Raw genomic sequence first — 24449 nt, forward strand, 5'->3', positions numbered from 1 at the left:
TGTGACATCACATTAGCAGGAGAATCAAAACTGGACGTCTAATTAGACTGCTTTGGTTTAATACGGATTTAAAGAGAATGAGAGGTTGGATTTTTTTTTCATTGTAGGGTTGTTGTGTTCACACACTGCCAACACACAACTAACTTAAAAGTAACATAAGCATTACTTTCCATGAAAAGTAACTAAGTAATGCAATTAGTTTCTTTTTTGGGGAGTAACTTAATATTGTAATGCATTACTTTTAAGTAACTTTCCCCAACACTGCCATTTACCACAATAAAATAAATACTAATTCAACAGATTACGTTAAAAAACACTACAATAATTATATGTCCGATTTTTGAAGTTTGAATTTCTAACCCCACGATTCTTTCCTCCTGCCACCAGCACACTATAGGAGTGTATCACTTGAAGAAGAAAAATAAAAAACACAGCACTACTGTCAGTGTGTGATGCGGTGCACCTGCTGCTTATTGCATCTCATCGCAGGTACCCGTTCATAAATCCCGCATTGTGTCTCTCCGCTGCAGAATCTGCTTTTATTAGTGCATGTGGTGGCCTTGATGTCCAAGAGCAGCATAGCTGGGCTGCCTTTGAACGATGACTGCCTGGATCCAAACCTCTCCATCTACTTATACATCAACATGAAAACCCACTGCAGCTCTATTCCTGTAAGCACCCCCATGAGTTTCATATATTCTCCCTAAACCCTTTCAGGGGGATGTCGCATCTAATCTCAACAAATTTGCAAAGCAAATGTTAACGAAAAAATCGTCTTTACATATTTTAAGATAAGTTTTTAATGAGATTAGCCTTTTCAATTATCTTTCTGATGAGACTGATTGAAGCAGCTTAATTACAATAGTTACTGCGTATGGATGGCATCTGACGTGGATCTCTCACTTTTTATAAAGAGAATAAAGCTGGATAGATTGAGAGCATTTTATAAATATAAGCTGTAGATAAATGCATAACATGGTACTTGACATTGGTACATCATATAGAGGCGCTTTTGTTGGAAAAATGTCTCTTGAGATTGCAAGCATACAGTTGATCTCTTTTACGATTTACTAAAACCGTTCTTATTTAATTATTCATTATATGCTCAATTTCATTAAAACGGACTGAAGACTTTTGGGAAATACGAATGTTTCATTGAGATGTCTCATTACACCAGAGTCCCTTGTTGAAACTAATGTTTCACCAAATTACACATTTTCCACTTAATTTAGATGCACTACCCTTCTGATTAATCTTCAAACATCAATTGTAGCTAAGTTTGATTTATTTCTTCTCCTTTTTCTTTCCTACCTGATTCGTCATCAGTCTTGTGCTCGTTTTCAGAATCGGTGAGGGTGAGAACTGAATGGTCGGGACTGGAGAGACAGGAGCTGCGGCGAGACTTCAAGGGCTGTCCGCTCCACAGCTGGACGGCACGCTCCGGGGTCATGACGCCCTCCGGGTCAGAGTCCTCATCCGACCCGGCGTTCAGAGCGTATGGATCCTGGAGCAGGCCTATATCGGAACGATACACGGTGCATGTCGGGTTGGGTTCACACACGCCCAGATCAGCCAATGTGAAGCTCCCTGAAATGCGAACACAGGCATTGTAACCATTGCATAATGAATACACAATCTTTCACTTCTCTGTATCACTGTAGAAAAATTATTCATTTACAGTACTGTAGTACGGTATGTCAATTAAATATGAGCCTGGACCACAAATCCAGTCAAGTAGCATGGATTTATTTGTAGCAATGGCATTGTATAGGTCAAAATGATAGATTCACAAATGTCATTTACAGGAAAGATCTGAATTTTTACATCTATTGTCATACCCTAATGCTGCGTTTACACCAGCCGCGTTATGCTACGTACACACCAAACGTGGGTCATCGCATTACTCGCTCCTTCGTGTCATGCAAATTTGAAAATTTGAAAAGTTGAAAATTTTTAACTTGGGTGAAGACGCGTTTGAGGCGAATAGCGTGTGTTTTCGCGTCAAACGCACCGCCCATATTGCGTCATTCACATCGCCCCACGCGAGGACGCTTCTGATCACGTCTTTGCATTGACTTTGTTGGTAATTTACTCGCGCAAATCGTTGAACTCACGTCTGGTGTAAACCCAAAGTTAGAGGCACAAGTGCGATTGATTTCAATGTTAAGTCAATGTGAAGTTGCATTGACGTGCGTCTGGAGGTCTCGCCATGCGAATGAGCCGTTTAGCGCGGCGAGGTAGACGCGATTCCACCTCGTTCGCGCGAATGACGCGAATTGAGCGTTGCCGCAGCAAATGTGAGTGTTAAAAATGTGAACTTCGGCAAAAAAACGTGCCGAGTTAACCAATACGGAGCTTGCCGTAGAAAGCGAGCGGAGCCACAAGAGCCCCTCCCATGACTTAAATTTCTGCGTGAATGTCTCAATGACTAGAATTTCACACGCGGCTTTTACGTGCGAAAGAAGCGAGTGAACTCAAACTGTTCAAGCGGCAAAGTAGGGCGATACACGCGATTTTGATGCCTCAGACGTGGCTGGTGTGAACCCATGGTAAGGCTTTGGATTGAATGTAAATAATTACAGGTATAAAAAGGAGTTTTCACTGTAAGAAGGATGGTGTAAAAATCTTTGCACATTGACTTTGAAATACCCGTCCAACATTTTCGCATATTAAAATAATAAATACAACCTAATGTTGTGTGAATCACATTTACATACTGCCTCCAAAACTTTAATCCGTCATGAAAATATCAATTTTTTATGCGTTTTTCGCATCCGTAGCAAGCATTTTAAAAGCCAAACTAAAGCTTGTTGCATCTATTCGGAGCGCTAAAGAAAACTTCATTTTGTTTTGTGAATTTTTTCTCAATGGATGAATTAATACGCATTAGATACAGTGTGTGTGATGAATAATAATGAATACGAAAAAATACAGACTAAAGTGTGCAAAGATCTTAAAACTTGCAAAATCTCAATCATTCGGAAAACAAGTCTTAAGGAAAAACAAACATCACACAAATCTAATTTTCAACAACTCTTACATCTGAGCTCTTTAAATAGATTTCATCTTTGCAGTCTGGCTATCTTTAATGCTTTTTAAAATGGTTGGCTGCTTTTGCTATACTGTCTGGTACAAGTACTACATTAAAAACAATTACATTACATTTTAAGTATAAAAAATCCTACGTAAGCCTAATTTACATTGTCTACAGTTTTACACAATTTACATCTATCTGTCTACCTATTTTTAATCATTTTGGCATTGGCTTTCAAATCAAATGGATTCAAGGTCATGTAAAACGTAAATTCACTTAAGTGTATCGAAACTTTTCACTGCTGGTGTATATTCATTTAACAGCGGGTCTTAATGCAATATATACAGTCATCCAAGAATATGAATTCAGTTGATATAAAACTAAATTAATTAGGAAAGACTGCACATTAATGAAGTAAAAACATTAAAAGCTCAAGATTAATCCCAAATGAGGAACATCCATAAATCTGTGCACCACATAAAACCACAGCAATTAATGACTTGAAAAATATAATGACTCGCTATTACTGTACAGCGATGCAAAGAAGGAAACCAGCAATATTTAATAATGATTTCATATGCAGCTAAAACATTACAGTGTAATTGGCTTTGCATCCTCATATTCAGCACACCAGAGAAGCATTTTTGCAAAAACAGCCTATTGAATTTGTGCATTTTTTACAAATGTAGGGGAAAAAGCATCAATGTAATGTGATTCCACGACACAATAGTTAATCAGGGACTGTATGGTTATAGGGAACTGGGCACACGGGGATTTAAATGGGAATAGGAGGGGGTGGAGTTTCATTCTGCACCAAGTCACATTCGCTCTTAAAAATTAAGGTGCTAAAAGGATTTTTACAAAGACATTTTTCTCTATCAGAAAGATTGTGTGGATGATAAAGGGTATTTTATCAGCCTTTATTTTTAAGAGCGTACCCATTTAATGCATACCTGATACATAGTAACCAATGGCAACCGGGGCCAGCTCCACGTAAGCTGTATGAATAAAAACAAAACTGTTCTCCATAATCTCATCACATTACTCTTTTATTTTTCTTGATTGCTTTCTTCTTAACTCCTACACAAGCGGCACAACGCAACATTTGCCGTATAACAGACCTTTGCTGTATATAACAGAAATGCTCTAGCTGTTTTTTTTATCTGTGGAGAAGTCACGTGAATCTTTTGCCCCCAACTGTTTTGTGTCTACTCCAAAGGGAAAATTTTTCCAAGGTGTAAATTTGAGATAGTGTCTACCTAAACCGCCAGAAGGCATTTTGAAAACCAGAAAAAACTCCCCCTGAAGAGCCCTTAAAAAAGACCAAAAACCTCCTTTAGCGCCTTAGTCTGTTTAGACACAATTTCCCCACCTTTGCTCAGACACCCTGGACATTAAAGTGAATATCCCTTTTCACCCAATGCTAAAATCAGAGAGACGGGCAAGGTCATTTGTTGAGGGAGAGGTTACCATGGAAACGTAGCATCTTTACATGCTGTCAGGTACAGCGAAGCGTTTCGAAAAATGCACGAAAATCTCTCTTCCCTTCAATCATCTCTTTTCAGGCCTCAGACACACCCTGATTGACAAAGAGCCCTGCTGCGACTAAGATGCAAATGTTAAGACGGCCGCACGCTTGGCAAGCTAAAACTGTGAAGTCCCATCAAAACATTTCAGAATATGAAAAACATGCTACACCCTGTTCCAAAACCCCAAAGATTTGAAATGTTTGCCTGTCTGAGGTTTAAAGAGCATAAATTACGCTCTTTTCAAGTCTTAGGTCTGTGACGCTAACTATCAGCAAATATCAAGTGTTTTTGCAGAGTGAACTCATATTAGCCATTAATATTCAAATGACTGCACAGGAGATTTGCCAAAGCAGAGTCAGTTTTTGCTTAAGTAACATCAAGGATAGCTTTAGTTTAGCCAAAGGAAAGCCTAATTATCTGTCAAAAGATTTGTTGTTTCAATTTAAAAAAGTAAGTGTCTGTGCTGCCTAATTTTGAGTTGATTCAACTTAAAAAATATTAGTGGACTCAACTTCTTTTTTTAGTTATCTAATATCCTTAGAGTTTAATTAACTACAAATTTGAAAGCAGCACAAACACTTATTTTTTTAAGGTTAAAACAACAAATCTTTTTTTATAGTGTTGTTTACCAAAAAGGGTCATTCCTACATTTGTATGGAAGGTATTTTTGGACTTTTTAAAATGTGTTAATTAATTGATAAAATAAAAATACAATTGCAAAATATGTCCCAAATTTGAAAATTAAATGCTAAAATAAAAATTAAAAAATTAAATTATGTCATATTCATTTTCAACGTGATGAAGCAAAAAGGCAAACTCGAAAAGGAATCTGTAAATAATTTTTTTTTAAAGGTTTTTATTCATGCCCAAGCAATAATAGGGACAAAATTAAAATGTAAAGTTTAGTTTTAATTTTATGTTCTCTTTAATTTATTGGTTTTCTTTTTCATTTTCGTTTTAATTTTCAACTTGTATGCAAATTCAATGTTAATCAGTGGGTGGGGTTTACTTGTTCAAAAAAAGAGGGGATTGGCTGAAGCAGTGTCACCAACTTAGAGACTTTATTGCTACATTTAGTGACTTTTAGATCCATTTAGACAAACTTAGCGACTGTTGGGATGAATCTTAGCTTCACATCTGTACAGATAGGCTACTGTGTCGATTGTACTTTTCAAAGGAGAAATTCCTAAAATTTCTGATCTGTGAATCTCTGGCCACTGGCCATGATTATATTTATATTATCATTTAATTAATTAATTTTAAAAAGTCCAAAAATACTTTCCATACATTTGTGTCCCCAAGACATAATACTGTATATTTTATTGAAAAATGAAATTATACTATTTTTTAAAGCTTGTCTTATATGATAAACTCCCCTCCACCATTGAACACAACGACATGTATCTAGAATTAAATAAAATTTAAAATAATTACTCTTTATTCAGGGCAAGAACTGCCATCTCCCCAGTCATGTATGCTTAATTTTAGTTACAAATATAACTATTAAGTAAAATAAATAACTGTTGTATAGCCATATTTATAATATTCCTAACCAAATGTTATTTTTAATGATTAATTCATTTTTAATTATTAAAATCTTTAAATAAAGTTGCATCTCTATGATGAATGTCTCTGTTACTCTTATAGAAATTCTGAACACACTCACTGGTTGCTCTCTCAGGAAGAAGCTTACAATTTTAAGGGAAATCATCTACAAGAAGCAAGGTAGGTATCACTTTTTTATCAGCTTTTTATTTAACAATTTAAAATACTTCACTGATGAGCGTAACACCTCCTCCCGTTGCACTGTAAAAAAAATCAGTAGAAATTACAATGTTATTGCAGCTGGGTTGCCGGTAATTTACCGTAGATTTACATTTATGTTATTTACTGGCAAGAGTTTGTTCAAAGTTAAATACATTTTAAATATTAACAAGTCTTTATCTTTACAGAATAAAACTATACAATAACAGCCTCATGCAAAGCATTCTGGGAACCAGAAATCATCATCAACCTTTTTCTGTTTTTTGCTTCAGATTTAGTTTCCCAGAATGTTTTGCTTGATGCTGTTATTTTAGTTTTACTCTGTAAAGACAAAGACTTTAAATGTTTATGTAAATGTTTAATGTTCATTTAACTTTGAACAAAATATTGCCAGTAAAAAACATACATTTAAATCTACGGTAAATTACCGGCAACCCAGCTGCAATTTCTAAGGATTTTTTTTACAGTGTATGCTTATTTATAGAGGAAACAATATTGTTTTGTGATTTTGAGAAACATTGTTAATAAACATGTAAAAAATCTTCCTCTATGGTCAATATGTGTTTGGCTGTTGAGTAATAATGGTCGAACGGCTGTCACCGTCCACACTATATTGATATTTTTCATTTTTTATACATTTAAAGAAGAGGAGTTTAATAATTTGTAAATGTTAGTAAATGAGTTGCCTTTCTTTAATAAAATGTTTTGTTGTTCACTGGTGTGATGTCCATCCTGTTACATTGTGTCCACCTTGTTTCCCCTCTGTCTACCCTGTTACCTGTGCAGTTATTTAAATTAATTAAATAAAATAAACTAATATTATGCATGTGTTTGTGGTTACTTGCAAGGAATTGATTGACAAAATGAAGTAACTTAAAAATGGGAATTATTGCATTTAAGGAGCATTGGGTAACACTTTACAATAAGGTTAATTAGTTAACAGTAGTTAATGTATTAACTTACTTGAACAAACCATGAGCAATACATTTGTTACAGTATTTATTCATCTTTGTTAATGTTAGTTAATAAAAATGTAAGCTTTAATTGTTTGTTCATGTTAGTTCAGAGTGCATTAACTAATGTTAACAAGATTTGAATAAAGTATTAGTAATTGTTGAAATTAACATTAACAAAGATTAAGAAATGCTGTATAAGTGCAGTTCATTATTAGTTCATGTTAACTAATGTAGCTAACTTATGTTAACTAATGAACCTTATTGTAAAGTGTTACAGAGCATTGTAAACTAAATGATATGTGGCAAAAATTGTATTAGCTGTAAAACATCAAGGAATGACCCCCCCAAAAAATCTGTAATCAAATTTTGTCATATATTTACTATTCCTCATATTCAAACCTTTATGACTGTTTGACCCTTTGGAAAAGTCATGCCACAAGGCTCCTCCGGGCCGTTATTTTAGTTATGCAAAACTAAGACTATGTTCAGACTGCAGTCAAAATAGGGCTGCACGATATTGAGAAACTATGCGATATGCGATTCTACTGTTGAGCGTTGCGCTGACAGTATTTCTTGCAATACATCATTATCCTAGAGAAATGCTATTTTATTAACCTTTTTTTTTTAAATCATTTAAATATGTAATTATTATACTGAAATAAACAGGTAATACATATTCTTCTGATATAATTAAACCTAATTCAGGCTAAAAAAATAAACAATTTCAGACGTACTGTACTTTTAGGCACAAATTTGTCGCTGCTGTTTTCCTCACTCGTCTCCATATTATTATTTTCCACTCTCTGCTAGGTTCACCTTTGGGCCTGGGGCCTAACCAATAGTATAACAGTATAAAACCTACTTAGTGGGTATTTAGTATGTCCCCTTCTGATTGGTCTAATTTGGACAATCTATAAGCATTCAACACCCAAATGATATACACGTGAAATAAACTCTCTGCGATATGGATATTGATATATTTTTATCACAACAATGCACTCTTTTCGATATATGGTGCAGTGCTAGATCAAAATGATCTTTTTAATTCTGATCTGAGACACTTCCAAATGTAGTTCTAAATCAGATTGGATGTTTTCTATCAGAAAAAATTATGCATCTTTTACGTCATTCTAGATTGATTTGCGTCACAATTGCAGAAATATGCAACAACGGCATGTTTTCAAAACCACTTAAAAACATCCAAGACATTAAATATTAAGCTTCTGTTGCACATCGCCTTATACATGAAACCCCCTAACACGCAAAGAAGTGTGTTTGACTTTCCTGCAGCATTGTCAAGATCCGATCCGGGAGCAAACTGCCTCGGCTTGTTATGCTCTCGTATCGCTCGCTCCCATGGAGTTAAGATAAACCTTCTAAAACTGCCCGGTCTGCACATCTCAGTATGAAATCCACCACACCTGCTCAATGCATGTTCATTTCCATATTACAGTGTGCTGCACGTGACATATTATTGTTCGTCTGATTTTAGCCACGTAATGTGAACTGTCAAACAAAAAATCGGATCTGAGCGAAGAATCCGAATTAATGCTTGCAGTCTGAACATAGTCTTAGTTCTATCAGCTTGAATGTGGAAAGACAGATATCTCTAAAATCGCATGCTAAAATCACATTTAAACAACATACAGTACTGTGCAAAAGTCTTTGGCCACCATGCCAAACCAGATTAGTTGTTTTTGCAATGATATAGTGATCATATATAATTGTTTCTCAGTCTCTTTAATAGAATACATACAGAAAATACAGGAAATGTGTATATATGTGTATATATGTGTATAATACTGTATAAAAATGTAAACTGATGTTAAGTTTTTACTTTGAGTTCACACCAGCCGCGGTAGAGGCGGCAAAACACGCTATTCACGCGTAGTTGGACGCTTGAACATTTGAAGTTTACTCGCTTTATTCGCGTGTGAAAGCCGCGCATGAAATTCTGGTCATTCAAGACAGTCACACGGAAATTCGCCTCATGGGAGGGGATTCTGCGACTCTGCTTGCTCCATGTAATCACGTCACTACAAGAGCAAGCTCCTGATTGGTTAACGCGGCGTGAATATCCGCAAAAGTTCCGATTGTAACTCGCAAGTTTTTCACGGCAACGCTCAATTCGCACGTTCCTCGCATTCGGCACAATTTGCACTGCGCCGACGATGCCTAAAGAAGACATTTAGTCGTGAATTTTTTTTTACATATTTACTGTATTTTCTGTTTGTATCTTAATAAAATAGATTACAAATAAATATGTATGGACATTAAAACGTATAAAAACGTATAAACGTCTGGTAGTGGTGGCCTAAGACTTCTGCACAGTACTGTAGTTCTGACCAACAATTAAACCTGACATCAACTTTTTGATTTGTAATCTCAAATTGCACTAAAACATATTTTTTAAGGTCGTTCCATTTACTGCGCATGGGTACAGGTTGGCAAGCCCCTCACGCGACTCAATACAGAACCCCTCCCCCAGAGAATCGTCAGTCTTTATGGATTAATGATTGGTTCTTTTAACTGGAAGGTGGGACTTTCGTCACCAGAGCGGCCATATTGAGATTGGCATTGTCCCCTATTCATATAGTAGAAATAAAAGTGTTAAATCTTTGCTCATGTATACCCATTCATGCACAGTTCTGAAAACGGTGTCAGTCACTCTTTTTTATGCATTTACAATGAACTTGGACTTAAGCTTTCAGGCCTCGAAAGGCTGTGAAAGCCACATAATATAGTACATTGACTTAGGGTCACTTTCCAAGTCTTCAAAAGCCATACGGCTTTGACAGCCTTCAAAACATTTCCTTTTGTCCTCCACAGAAGTGTGAATGTCACACTGTAAAAAAAATCCGTAGTTTTTACGGTGAAATACCGGCAGCTGTGGTTACCAGAACAATTCTGTAAAAAATACAACTTAAAACCGTAAAAACAACAACACCACAGTTGTATGCATAACAGCGAACTTTTGTAAATTTTACAAATCTTACCTGTATACAGAATTTCTTTGATTTATTAACTGTTTAGAAACTCTTCTTTATTAATGGTAAAATGCAGATGTGATTGCCAGAAAACCGCCTTAAAAATATATGAACATGTAAACAACTTTTTGTATTTCATTAATTAATATATTTTTATTCATATTTTAATATATGCAGAAAACCACTATAATCCAGGTGATGGAAAAGACAGCTGCACAAAGAAACAAAGTTTGTTGTGAAATTATTACAAATTGTTTTCTAATTATTTGCCAACAACTTGAAAAGAGACAGTGCACATACACAAAGATTGTATCATACAAACAAATACAAAACAACATCAGGGTAAGTTTTCAATGGCTCAGTGTCTACATGAGTCCATTTTACAGAGTTAAAAAGTGACACTTAAATAATGACATGATGAATGAACATTAATGATGAAATAGAAAGCAGTCAAAACACAAGTACAACTGAACTACAGGCAAAATGAGACAAGATCTCCCCATAGGAGAATTAAACACAAATACAATTAACATCTACACTTATTACAAACCAGTTTGACTTATTTCTGTCATACAATTACATAATCTCTTATTGAGAATTAACAGAGGGTTAGATGATGATTTATCAAAAATGTTGTGTTTTAAGTCACCATTACGGTGATCAGTGGTTGTTTTAGTTGGGGTCTTGAGCCTCAATGGTTACTTACTTCCTTCTTCTTTTTGTCAATTGTGTTAGTGGGATACACAGAGCACTTATTGATGATGAAAGGGGTTGTAAAAACAAGTCTCGAACATTTCTTTATTGTTAAGTGGTTTGATTTATCCACATGAAAGTTGTGATTGACTGGTAGTTATAGTAAGAGAGAAATTGGTTTAATGTCTGGTGTTTGTAGGTTCTGCAAATATATCTGTTGGGCTAGAAAAAGTTTTGTAAAGTAATGGTTTTGGGACTGGTTAAAAAGGTTTTTTGACACTTCATATTCATATCAAGATTCAACCTACAAAGCTCAATAGTGGTGACCATCAAAAAACTAATTCAGATTAAGTGCAATGCATGCCATATAAGTTTGTACTATGGTAATACCCAGCATGCATTGCGGCATGCAGCGTTCATGTTTTGGGTCACCGTTGTTGTGATTTGTATGCTGATTCTTGATGTCTAGACTAACTTTGTTTAGTCACAGAATCGTCTGACATTATTTTTACTGTTTATAAGTCTAATTATTTAAATCCATTGCCACTCTGTAACATCATCCCACAAGAAAACATTTGTATGGGGAAGAGAAAAAACTTAATGTTCACATTTAGAGTTTTTTTTTAGAACACCTGCTTGGTAAACTTTAAGATGACTAGACCATCATTAAAATTCTACCAACATCACTTGATTTCATTTATTTCAGCTTCTTAGATCATAGCTTATGTGTATTGACACATTATTTTAACAGTCAGAGAAAGCTTAACCGAAACACCTACGAGCCAACTGCCCCATTTAAGGAAACAATGATCTCCATAATGGTGACTTCAAACAAACCAAATAAAGTCAAACTGGTTTGTATTAAGTGTGGATGTTAATGGTGTTTGTGTTTAATTCTCATCTGGTGAGATCTTGAGCGATTGAATGTGTTTATATGTTATATTTATACAGTTAATGTTCATCTAAGATTTTGTCTGTAGTTCAGTTGTACTTGTGTTTTGACTGCTCTCTATTTCATCATGTCATTATTTAAGTGTCACTTTTTAACTTTGTAAAATGGACTCATGTAGACACTGAGCCATTGAAAACTTACCCTGATGTTGTTTTGTATTTGTTTGTATGATACAATCTTTGTGTATGTTCACTGTCTATTTTCAAGTTGTTGGCAGATAATTAGAAAACAATTTGTAATAATTTCACAACAAACTTTGTTTCTTTGTGCAGCTGTCTTTTCCATCACCTAGATTAAAATGAATAAAATTATATTAGGTAATGAAATACAAAAAGTTGTTTACATGTTCATAATTTTTAAGGTGGTTGTCTGGCAATCTCATCTGCATTTTACCATTAAAAAATAAGAGTTTCTAAACAGTTAATAAAGAAATTCTGTATACAGGTAAGATTTGTAAAATTTACAAAAGTTCGCTGTAATGCATCCAATTGTGGTGGTGTTGTTTTTACGGTTTTACGTTGTATTTTTTACAGAAATGTTCTGGTAACCACAGCTGCCAGTATTTCACCGTAAAAACTACGGATTTTTTTTTACAGTGCATACTGGTTAAAATTACTGTAGTAAAAAAAAGAATATTCATTTTTTGGTGAACAATTTGTTTCATCAAATGAGAAATGAACAAAAAACACAACATAAAACCTGAATGCTATAGGTGTTTTTTCTTGAAGCCTTTTTAATTTCCTGCTGAAAGAATAAAAGCAAGTATTCAATGCGTTTCAACGCAACCGCAGCGGTATAAATTATTCCTTCTAAAAAGACTTTTACGACGAAGCCTATATTACTTCATAAATGTCAAATCACCCGCATTTTAATAAATCCACCGACCTTTCTGAATTCCACACCACATGCGTTGTTTCTCAAGCAGTACTATCTTGCACTTCTTCCAGTTTTGTGAGGCCAAGCAGTCGTGCTTTTCATCTACAGAGATCAATACCATCAGATAGAGAGGGAGGACGCAGTCAGCATGCCCTGAATAATGTCGGCCCGCTTGACTGAACTGTTGGAGAAAATAACTGCTGTAAAATAAAAAAAAGATTCCTTCAGCCCCAGCAAGGCCGTTTGGGTCATTATGCCGTGATACAGCTTGATGTTTAATCTGACTGTCTTTACAGCCGGTTCCTCATTTTTGTGTCATGACAGCTTCTGAGGCTCCGGCTCTCTTCTTTAAACGCCTGCGGTAACATTACAGCATTTCATACTGTTATGTCACCACCTTTATTATTTATCCCAATGTTTTCTTATGTTTGCTTTATTGTTGTGGTCAATAGTATTAATATGAGAGAACAGTTCAGGTAGGGAGATTTTTGCATAAAAAAGTTAATGTTTTACAGACCCTGAAATAAGAATATAAAGGGATAACACACCCTAAAATTTAAATGTTGGCAAACTGGACTAAACCAAAGATCCAGGAGCTTGCCACAGCATGAGAGAACAGCACAACACACGCTCCTTATTATCTTGTCATAAACTAAAATGCATGTGCGTGGTTTCTCAAGAGAGAAATCACAGTTAATTAACAAACTTCAGACGCTGTGCAGTACAGGACTTTAAATACGTCACGTGTCTTTACGGGATCTTTACCGTATGTGTGTGAATGCACGCACAGATTCTGGAAAATCATCGGACAAATCGCTGCCGCATTTTCAGTGTATTTTCCGTAATCTTTTTGTGAAAAGGATTTAACTGACGACTTAGCTGTCGGAAAAATGGTCAAAAAAAATCCATGCTGTCATAGGAGCCTTTTGACTCTTGTGCATTGTTCAAATTCACAACCCTTTGGGGTGATTCTCAAGAAATTAGACTTATGAGGTGTCATGAAACACTTTCATATAAAAGTAAATGCAAAGTAAGATTATCAAAATAAGAAGCATACCGTTACAAACATCTCTTCACGTACTATTTTGCACATGATTTCAAATTACATCATACAAACCATTTTTTTTCCACATTTAAACCACATTGTCCATGGCTGGATTTGGGTTCTTTGACATGGAAATATTTATATTTAAAAAATCTAAAAAATAAAAAGCTTCAGTGCATGTTATACTATAAACATTTACAGTAAAGAAACATGTGGTATTTGGTGATCATTGGTAAATGTAGAGACAATAATAGGGGATATAAATGTGTCCAAGACCAATTTTCTCATCCTCCGCAATAATTTTCAATCATTGTTCAAGCCCTCAAGGAACTAATATAAAAAAAAAATGTTGTAAGGGTCATAATTGACTGTGACACTCAAGATGGCTACCAGGTAAGCAGTTCTTATTTTTTATCTCCAGATAAAAATTTTGTTTGTCATAGTACCTAGACAACTTTTTAGTTCTCATTACCGAAACATGAGTTTGTAAATGCATATATTTAATGTAATATCATGTTGCGGTAATGATAATTTTTGTTAATGATAATCTAAAAAATGTAAATAATTCTATAGGAAATATTTTTTAAATCCTCTAAAAATAATGGTTATAGTAAGTTCAGACCTTAATCTTATATGCGCAAAAAAAATTGGCTTCAAAGGCTTTTTAAAAAATCTGATGCACCTTCTAAATCTGAATTTCATGAGAATCTGTAATTTTGTGTGTTTCTTTCCCCAAAATCAGTGACACCACTTATGAACTTGGCAATGAAAGAGTTAAAATTCATATTTTTTTTAAACATTTGATAGTTTTGATCAGTACGGAGGTTGAATATCACATTTATGCAAAAATTTGAAAAACAAAAAAAAAATCTGCTAAATTTTTACAGCCGTTTAATTTAGTGGCCTTTTTGGCCACTAACAACATGAAAGGGTAGTAAATTTGCCCACGGTATATTGTTGAGTTTTTGACACATTTCAAAGTATTTTCTTAAAATATGTGTCAATATAAGATTTGTCACCAAAAACCAAAGAAAGTTGTGGCCAAATTAAGACTAAAAACTGGCCAAAAATGGCCCCAACACCACATAAGGGTTATGTCGATGTCAAAGGCAATTTTATTTATATAGCACTATTTCTACAACACAGTTTGACCAATGTGCTTTACACCTAGGGTGGCCATTCGTTCCAGTTCCGCCGGACACGTCCCGAACATGTTTTCGGGTGCGTTCTCCGGAAGTCGCGTTGCTCGAATGCATACATCATCGAGGTTCTCACATTTCAGTTAAAATACATTCGAAAATTAAGATTTATTTCTTTTAAGACATACAATCATTGTAGTTTCATTCTTACCTTGAAATGTAACTGTTGCTTTTCTGAAATTAAACCCAAAATATTAAACCTTGATGACGTATGCGGTCGACCAACGTGACTTCCGGAGAACGAACCCTATTTACACCAGAGAAACAAATGAAGAAAAATTTAACATCACTTGCACAATTTAAGATAAAACGCTAAAATAAAATCAAATAAAAACACAACAACTATAATGTATAAAATATTAAAAGATAAAAAAATAAAATATATAAATCTAAAACAAAGGTAAAAAAAAACAGAGCACTTCAACCAGAAATAAAAGCTTTATCGAACAGGTAGGTTTTTAATCTTGATTTAAAAATGGCCACAGAGGAAGCCAATCTAATAGAAATGGGCAAAACTTTCCAAAGTCTTGGAGCGATTGATGTAAAAGCGCGATTGCTGCACTTTAGCCTTGTCTTACAGATAAACAAGAGTCTCTGGTTAGAAGACCTGAGAGATCTTGTATCTCGAATAGTATGTACTATTCATGTACAGATAATTAGTTACATACGTACTTCTGAGGTTCTAATATTAACTCCTCAGGTTTAAAGGTGTATTTTTTAAAGTAAGCTAGGGACCATTTATTGACTATTTTTTTTACACGTGAAATAAACTGTGACATTTCTATGTATACCCTTGCCATTTACAATAAACAGAGTGAATAGGGACTGAAGCTGTCAAGCTCCAAAATAAGAATAAAAACAACATAAAAGTAATCAATACAATTAATACCATATATTCCAAGTGTATACAGTTTTAAATATAAGAAAAAACTTCTTGTTTGATGAATTTATTAGTAAAACCTGTAGCTGGGTTTGCAGGGTCACGTTTACTAAAAATATTGCCACCTTGGTTTTAAATCCAACTTTCACATCGTTTTAAAAGTAGCATAATGCTGTCAAAGCTACAGTACCACATCACTATTTAAGATGTAAAAATTGGCGAATAAACAATAGCCTTTCAACCCACATCCATGAGTATAATGATTCCATCGACAGAGGCTTATTTTAGACAACTTATAAGGCACAACCCCTTTTCACAAAAGAGCCAATTTTCATTGGCAGGCTAATTTGCAAGGCTTATAAACCTCTGGATACTTGCATTAGAGTCCATTAAAGTCTGGAGGGGGTGAGAAATTAGGGTTCACTTCACTGGCTTACCATTTGCCTTGTGCAAATGAGTCAACTACTTAAAAACCCAGATAGTCCAGGTGCTGGGTGTGACTTAGAATCTAATAAGCTGCCATGAGTGCACAAAGAACAGAATATAAAATGCAAAAGCCATTTTCACTAAATAGAAAGTATTTTTTCCTTTGGCAGAGCACTAAAGTTCAAGATTAAATCCTCACTAGCTTAATGTAGTTTAGTTAGTTGGTTAATGATTTAGTGGTTCAGATCCAGCTACAAGGATTTTTTATCTGGTAGGATATTTTCCAAAGTAGCCATAAATACATAGTTTTACCCACAGATTGTTTAAAAAATATATATACTTTATATGTAGACATTAAAAAGGGACCTTACATAAAAATTTGACTTTTCCATGTTTAAGTGCTATAATTGTGTCCCCAGTGCTTCTATCAACCTAGAAAATGTGAAGTAGATCAACCCAGTAACTTAGTTTTGGTAAACCATTTGGGTGTGTTAGATCATTAAAATTTGGCTCCCTTGTGATGTAAGAAGGCCCTTGTAAAGACATTGGTGGGTTGAATATAATTTTGTAATTGTAGTTTTCTTAAAAGCCATGTGAATTAATAAACAATGGCTGTTTACATGCACAAAATTTTGTCAATCCAAATGAATTTAATATGATTGAAGGTTACGACAATACAGTTTACATGCACCCTAAACATTGCAATCTGATATAAATATTTGTTTACATGTACATTCTATACAAAGCGAACCAAACGTCTGCGCAAGCACACAGCCTGGACTGCCAGATTCGCGTATCAAAACCATCGTAATGGACATTCAAAACTAGCCCAATGACTATTCACAGCCCAAATACCAATAACTAAATCAACAAAATGATTTAATCTTTAACCCACAGAAAAAACAACAAAAGGTGGAAACAGTAGCCCAAATGTAAACATGAAAAAGCAGAGGAAATGGCAACGCTATCCTGCGGACAGCATCTCTCGTCGAGTTCACGTTTTATCTCTAGATAAAAGTCAAAACTGAGTTGGAGAAAGTTGTTCTTAAGAAGTTTTCAGATATAGGTGATGAAAACACACTTTTCAAAAAGCACAACGCTATTTTATTGTTTTGGCCTAATATTTTAAAAGTACACCTAAACGCTGCAGAATGTACATCACGTGTACAGCGCGTGACCCCATTAACGTTACCTTAAAATGAGTTATGCTATTGCCTTGCTATTGCGCTTTCTGTGACGAGAATCATGTTCTGCACATGTGCACAATGCATTTTTGCATCCAATTGAGAAAATACTACAATTCACGTGTTTACATGCATACTTTTCTCCTGCTGATCGGAACAGAGATCGGTGTACACCACCCCCTTCAATACGATCCAAATTTGCATCCGATCATCCTCAATCGGTTTGATTAAGGTGTTTACATGAGGGCTTTTCAATACGATTGAGCCATCAATACAATTACAAACGGATTATTTGGTTGCATGTAAACGTACCTAATGTGTGTTGTGACACTAAACTACAACTCCCATGAGCACTTCCAGCATATAAAGAGCTCAGGGCGTACGGTACAGTATCTGAAAGCGTGCGTTCAGTTTTGTGCAAAGGCAAATGAAACTGTCGAGGGGAGAGAGGTTCACGCTCGTGCATCATCATCTGCTTTTGTATTTTCGACAGTTTTCAGTACCTTAAATGTAATCTTACATCACAGAAACCAGGATCAAGCTTATAAAATACAATCAACGTTTGGCGACTTCCGGCTACACGAGCGACAGTAACCGTTGGCGACTAGATGGTGCGTGTCCAGTCACGCGACAAAGTTGAGAAATGTCTAACTTTATGCAAATGATGAGCGACTACCAATAAGGAATGAAGCAGGGGAGTTCACGTCAACTGTCTCTCCTCAGTTACTGGAGTGGACTGTACTCATTTGTTTATGACAACCAGATATAAAAACGCCTCTATTGTTTATAGTTGCTTATAATGTGAATGTACCTTAAGTCTCCACAAGGTTTTTACACACTGTTGCTGATAGTTTGGCCTGTTCCTCCATGCAGATCTCCTCTATATCAGTGATGTTTTGGGGCTGTCGCTGGGCAACACAGATTTTCAACTACCTTCAAAGATTTTCTATGAGGTTGAGGTTTGGAGACTGGGAAGCCACTCCTTCTTTGCCCGGGCGGTGTTTTGGGGATCACTGTCATGCTGAAAGACCGAGCCACATTTCACCCTTGCTGATGGAAGGAGGTTTTCACTAAAAATCTCACGATTCATGGCTAGGGTGACCATACATGCCTTTTTTTGCAGGACGCGCCCTGGCCAGGACTTCGGGTACGTCTTCCGGAAGTCGTATTTGTCATCCACATACGTCATTGAGGTTTATTATTTCACGGTTCTATTTCAGAAAAGCAACCGTTATATTTTAAGGCAAGAATGAAACTATGATTGTATGTCTTATTTTTTTTACTGAAATGTGAGAACCTTGATGACGTGTGCGGCCGACAAATACAATTCTGGAAGATGAACCCGAAATCCTGCCCAGGACATGTCCGAGAATAATGGCACAAATGGTCACCCTATACATGGCCCCATAAATTCTTCCTTCACACAGATCAGTTGTCCTGATCCCTTTGCAGAAAAACTGCCCCAAAGCATGATGTGTCCAGTAGGTATGGTGTGGTTTAGATGAAACTCAGAATTCTTTCTCCTCCAAACACGAAAAGTTGAGTTTTTACCAAAAAGTTCTATTTTGGTTTTATCTGATCATATGAAATTCTCCCAATCCTCTTCTGGATCATCCAAATGCTCTCTAGCAAACTTCAGATGGGCCCGGACATGTACTGGCTTAATCAGGGGGACACGTCTGGCACTGCAGGATTTTGAGTCCCTGGTAGCGTAGTTTTTATGATGGCAGCCTTTGTTACTTTGGTCCCAGCTCTCTGCAGGTCATTCACTAGGTCCCCCTATGTGGTTCTGGGATTTTTGCTCAACATTCTTGTGATCATTTTGACCCCACGGAGTGAGATCTTGCATGGAGCCCCAGATCGAGGGAGATTATCAGTAGTCTGGTATGTCTTTCATTTTGTTATAATTGCTCCCACAGTTGATTTCTTCACACCAAGCTGGTTACCTATTGCAAATTCAGTCTTCTCAGCCTGGAGCAGGTCTACAATTTTGTTTCTGGTGTCCTTTGACAGCTCTTTGGTCTTGGCCATAGTGGAGTTTGGAGTCTGACTGTTTGAGGTTGTGGACAGGTGTCTTTTATACTAATAACGAGTTCAAACATGTGCCATTAATACAGATAACAAGTGAAGAATAGAGGAGCCTCTTACTGTGGGTTCACACCAGCCGCATTTGAGGTGTCAAATTCACGTCTACTGCGTAAAGTTTGCCCCTTAACTCTTTCCCCGCCATTGACGAGATATCTCGTCAATTAAGAGAAAACGCTTCCCCGCCAATGACGAGATTTTCCGTCTTTCCGCAATACCGCTATTATCCACCAGGTGGCGCCCTTCCGCAACTTTTTAAACCCGGAAGTATTGCCCTATGGCAAGCTGCTGCATGTCCGTGTCTGTTTTAAAGATCGCTCTGAATGGGATCTCTATGAAAAGTCCGTCACAAAAATGGAATTATCTCTGCTTTTTGCTCAAAATGTGGTGTTTTTGCAGAAACCTACCCATATTCAAAAGCTAATTGCAAAAGAACCACTCAAGGTAGGATGAAACATTTTTTTTTTGTTTGAAAGCAGAGGGTCTGTTCTTTCATTTGGTATATTGTATGATTATATATTTAAAGAAGAACATTTTCTGGAAGGCATTAAACTTTGGTGAAAATCATGAAAAACGCTGGCGCTGGCTGGCAACTTTTTAAAAAAAACGCTGGCGGTGAAAGAGCTCAACATTTTGAGTTTACTCGCTTTATTCGCGTGTGAAATTCGTGCCTCATTCGTGCCCCAAGACCTCCAGACGCGCGTCAACGCATCTTCACATTGACTTAACATTGAAATCACTCGTGCTTGACGCATCTACCGCGGCTCGTGCAAGCACAGCAGAAGGCCTAGTCCACACGGACATGGGTATTTTTATAACCGTGACTTTTTTTACGCGGTTTGGCCATTCGTCCACATGAAAATGCAGTATTACGGCACTAAAACCGAACATTTTTGAAAACCCCTGCTAGGGTGAGTATTTAAAGAAACGCTGGTTGCAGTTTTGTCATGTAGACAGGAAAACCAGGGTTTTTGCCTTGCGATGTCACCTTTGTAAGGCTTCTGATTGGCCAATGTGGCTTTACGATTTGTGTTATATCACCACCTGCTGTTGTGGCATGCTCTTGGCAGCGCTTCATAGCGTGTTTTTGCTTTTTCATGTCGACGAAGATTTCTTTTAAACCGAGCATGTGTGGACGGGATTTTTTTGGAGGATAAAAATAGCCGTGTCCGTGTGGACAAGGCCTTAAAGCGTAACTAAACCCCTGGTCAGAGCCTGACTCCACCCACTGGCAATATTTGAAAAATGCAAGAAAAGTGGGCAGATCCCAAGGAGATAGAGGGGACCAACTAGAGGATGGATACCCGAACCGAGCCCGACGGGCCGGGCCGGGTTCGGATAGATATTTAGAAATTATGTTCGGGTTCGGGTCGGGCTCGGCGCTATAAGGCATTGAACATTTGAAATTTAAAACAGCTTATTATGATATGTAGGTAGCCAATGAGCCTAGAGCGATAGTTCATCTTAAAACGAAACACGCGCGTTCACATCACCTTCTTATTCATCTAATGTTTAATAAAAGGTTGCGACTTGCGAAACAACTTCATAGGTGCATACTGCCGCCTACTGTAACAGGGGCACAGCGTGAGAGAGTATACGGGTCGGGACTCCCGTTTCTCTGTGGATATGTTGTATTAGAGGTAAAAAAAATGATATAAATAATGTTCGGTTTTTCGCACAAACTGATCTTTTCGTGTCTTAGGATATCGATGTGTCGTCACGAGCCGCAGGGTTTAATTTGGATTTGTCTGTGCATGTTTTTTCTCTCTATCGGATTTTGTTACCATCCACTTCCATTATACAACTGACAGACTGAAATGGTTGGAGTTAAAAATCTACATTTGTGTTCTACTGAAGAAACATAGTCACCTACCTCTTGGATGGTCTGGGGGTAAGCTGATAAACTTAAAAGTTTTATTTTAAGATGAACTATCGCCATCCATCTTCATGTGTGCGGAAATGTGTTTATGTTGCTGTGACAATGCAATTATTAACTGTTTCGGACTCGGGTCGGGCTCGGACATAAATATCCTAATGCCTGTCAGGTTACGGTCGGGTTCGGTTACTGCCCGTTCGGACGCGGGCCGGGCTCGGACAGAAAAATGCGGCCCGATCCGCACTCTAGGACCAACTAAGTGTGTGGTGAGATCGTAATAAGGGTGTGGTGATCTTGAACCTGCTTACATCACAAGTCATTTTTTGGACCCAACATCCAATAGGAAAATTCAATTGCAGTAGCCACCGTTCAACCTGAAGAGGGCAGCACTCAGACGTTTTTACACCATATATTGTAGTATTGAAACACTTTACATCCAAATGTCAAAAAACTTACTAAAATCAATGAACAGCACTAATAAAGCCCCATTCTTACAGATCATTAACTAAAAAAAGTTGGTTTCGGGTTTAGTTACTCTTTAAAGAAAAAGTTCCAGGTCTGTAAGAGCCAGAAATCTTGCTTTTTTGTAGGTGAACGTATACTTATTTTCAACCATAATTTGCAAATAAATTCTTTAAAAATCTTTTTTCTGGATTTTTTTCTCATTTTGTCTCTCATAGTTGAACTGTACCAGTGATGAAAATTACAGGTCTATCTAATATTTTTAAGTGGGAGAACTTGCATAATTGGTGACTGACTAAATAAGTGTTTGCCCCACTGTAAATATATGATATGATCTGTAGTGTTATACCAGATATACCGGGTCATATACTGTATGTAGTCTTAATTTAGGTCGTAAATCTTCATTTCAATGGGTTTTATTATATCTTATATCTATGTCAATGGTGCACAAGAGTGTACCAAAACTTTTCCCCCCACTTGTATCAAAAAACATAGGAAATGATTCAATGAAATTTTTATACTGGGGCACACTGCTATGATCTTTGCTCCACATATTTTCTGACCCTGATTCAGACTATGCACTTGGAGGGACAAGTGACTAAACACTAAATGTCTAACTCTTTGCCATAGTTTGTGCCAGGCCTTTCCTTCTTCACTATATCAAAGAAAGAGTCTGAGAAGGAAGAGATAAACTGCAGAACTTTGAAATAAGAAAAAAGATGGCCTTTCTCTTGTCCCTGTAGAGAAGCGAGGGAGTGTCCGCAGGAAGCGACACTTCATCCCCTTTAAATGTAAAAATTATCAGCATTCAATGGTAGACAGAGATGCCGTATGACAGACAGAGATAGTCTACAGTCAAACTGGGTATTCATCTCTTGAGATCACAAAAACCATGGCAGGCTACGCAAACTATACAAAAATATTTCTTAAAGGCCATGAAATTGCATTTTGTATCCCTTTTATAATGTTTTTTTTTTGTTCCTACAGTATATAAGCAGTACAGGTCATAGTGTCCCTAAAACCATCATACAGTACAGTACATTAGCCATCTGTATGTGACTCTCTTTCTCTCTCATATACTGTACTGTAAAAACATTGATGTACTGAGTAATCACAGATACATACATGAAGCCACTTGGAGAACAGCGAATTTAGTTATATTGGCGTCCTAGATAAAGTTCTGATGGTAAATGTTTCAGTGAAATAAGTACTAACAGAAGTGCGAGTCGTGACAGCCACTTAATGTGCTCACCTCTTCACGAGGCGATCGTCATGACAACAGCGATGGTTAATACACACAGCTACAAGAGTATTAGTGGATTGAGATAATAGTTTAGTTTAATGCATACACAATTCTGCCAAAACAATATTAATAATAAAGGAAAATGTTTTCGCCTGGCTGTGAAATTGGCACCTTCGGGACAAAGCTGCTAACAACATCTTAGTTTAGAGAGCATATGGCTGACTGCATAATATTTAAACTTCTTACAGTGTGCCATTATAAATGTCAGCTCTTTTAGTCATAGTCAAAATGTGTATGAATATTAAAGAGCTGTGTTTACACCACAGATTTGTTATAAACAAAAGAAACATAGCCAAGTAACACGTGAACAACACAATGATGTTATATAATTTTGTTATGCGTAACCAGGCCTGGAAATGGCAGAAATTCACGGAGGGGAGAGCCTTATTTGGAGGGGGGGGGGGGGTAATTTTAGATGACTTAGATGGGTTTAAAATAACATACAGTATATTACAGTTATGTATGTTTCCTCCTAAATATGATTTATTGAGTCACACAAACTTTTAACAATTTAAAAATAAATTTGTCCTCAAGTTAAAGAGAAATTTTGTGTGGATATTTAGTAAATTGATATTTTAAATAAGAGGAAAAATCTGAAATGAAACTGATCCATCAGTCATACAGCACCACTGTGACTGTGATGTGTTGTGTTACAAACTTGATGACACATTATAAAATAATAGTTGCAATAAACTCATAATGGGCAGTCATTTTTAAAAGCTATTCATGTGTTTAAATGTAATTTATTTTCAATTCCACCATTTAAAAAATTCGAACCAGTTTGAGGTGAAACTCAGTTCCTATCCCTCCACATTTCCAGCCGTGTGTATAAAACTACATGCAAGCAAGAAAACCAGGTGTGAAATAATTACCACTACGGGCAAATTAAATGTTTATGTGATTTATATGTGGAAGTCCGGACCATTTCTTTTTTATAGTGTACTTTAAAACTAGAACAAAACTCTTTAATAACATACAACCAACAGGCCTTTAAATTCAAATTTAAAGTTTATTTGGTACAATTAACTACTAAAAACTTTTATAAATTAGTATAAGATAACTCCTGCAATCTGACACGAATTTGAGTTTCTTAAAGTTCCTGCAATCAGAGGAATTCAATCTTAAAGGGATAGTTCACCCCAAAATAAAAAATCTTCATGTTGCTCTGACCTTGTATAAATGTCTTTGTTCTGCTGAA

At 36.3% G+C, this 24449-nt stretch overlaps 1 protein-coding gene and 1 pseudogene across 1 annotated transcript in view; both read right to left on the reverse strand.

The window, feature by feature from the left end:
- Positions 1-1273: 1273 nt before the first annotated feature.
- LOC135776837 (teneurin-2-like) overlaps positions 1274-24449 on the reverse strand; it is a 115759-nt gene continuing 92583 nt past the window's right edge. Inside the window, exons 3-4 of the mRNA XM_065287755.1 lie at positions 17663-17669; positions 1274-1583 (exon numbers count right to left, since the gene is read on the reverse strand). Of these exons, the coding sequence (XP_065143827.1) occupies positions 1274-1583; positions 17663-17669 (317 nt within the window). The remainder of the gene's footprint in view (positions 1584-17662; positions 17670-24449) is intronic.
- Positions 18913-19556, reverse strand: LOC141281032 (uncharacterized; annotated as a pseudogene).

The sequence above is a fragment of the Paramisgurnus dabryanus genome, chromosome 18 (genome assembly GCF_030506205.2).
Source record: "Paramisgurnus dabryanus chromosome 18, PD_genome_1.1, whole genome shotgun sequence".
Taxonomy (NCBI): Eukaryota; Metazoa; Chordata; class Actinopteri; order Cypriniformes; family Cobitidae; genus Paramisgurnus; species Paramisgurnus dabryanus.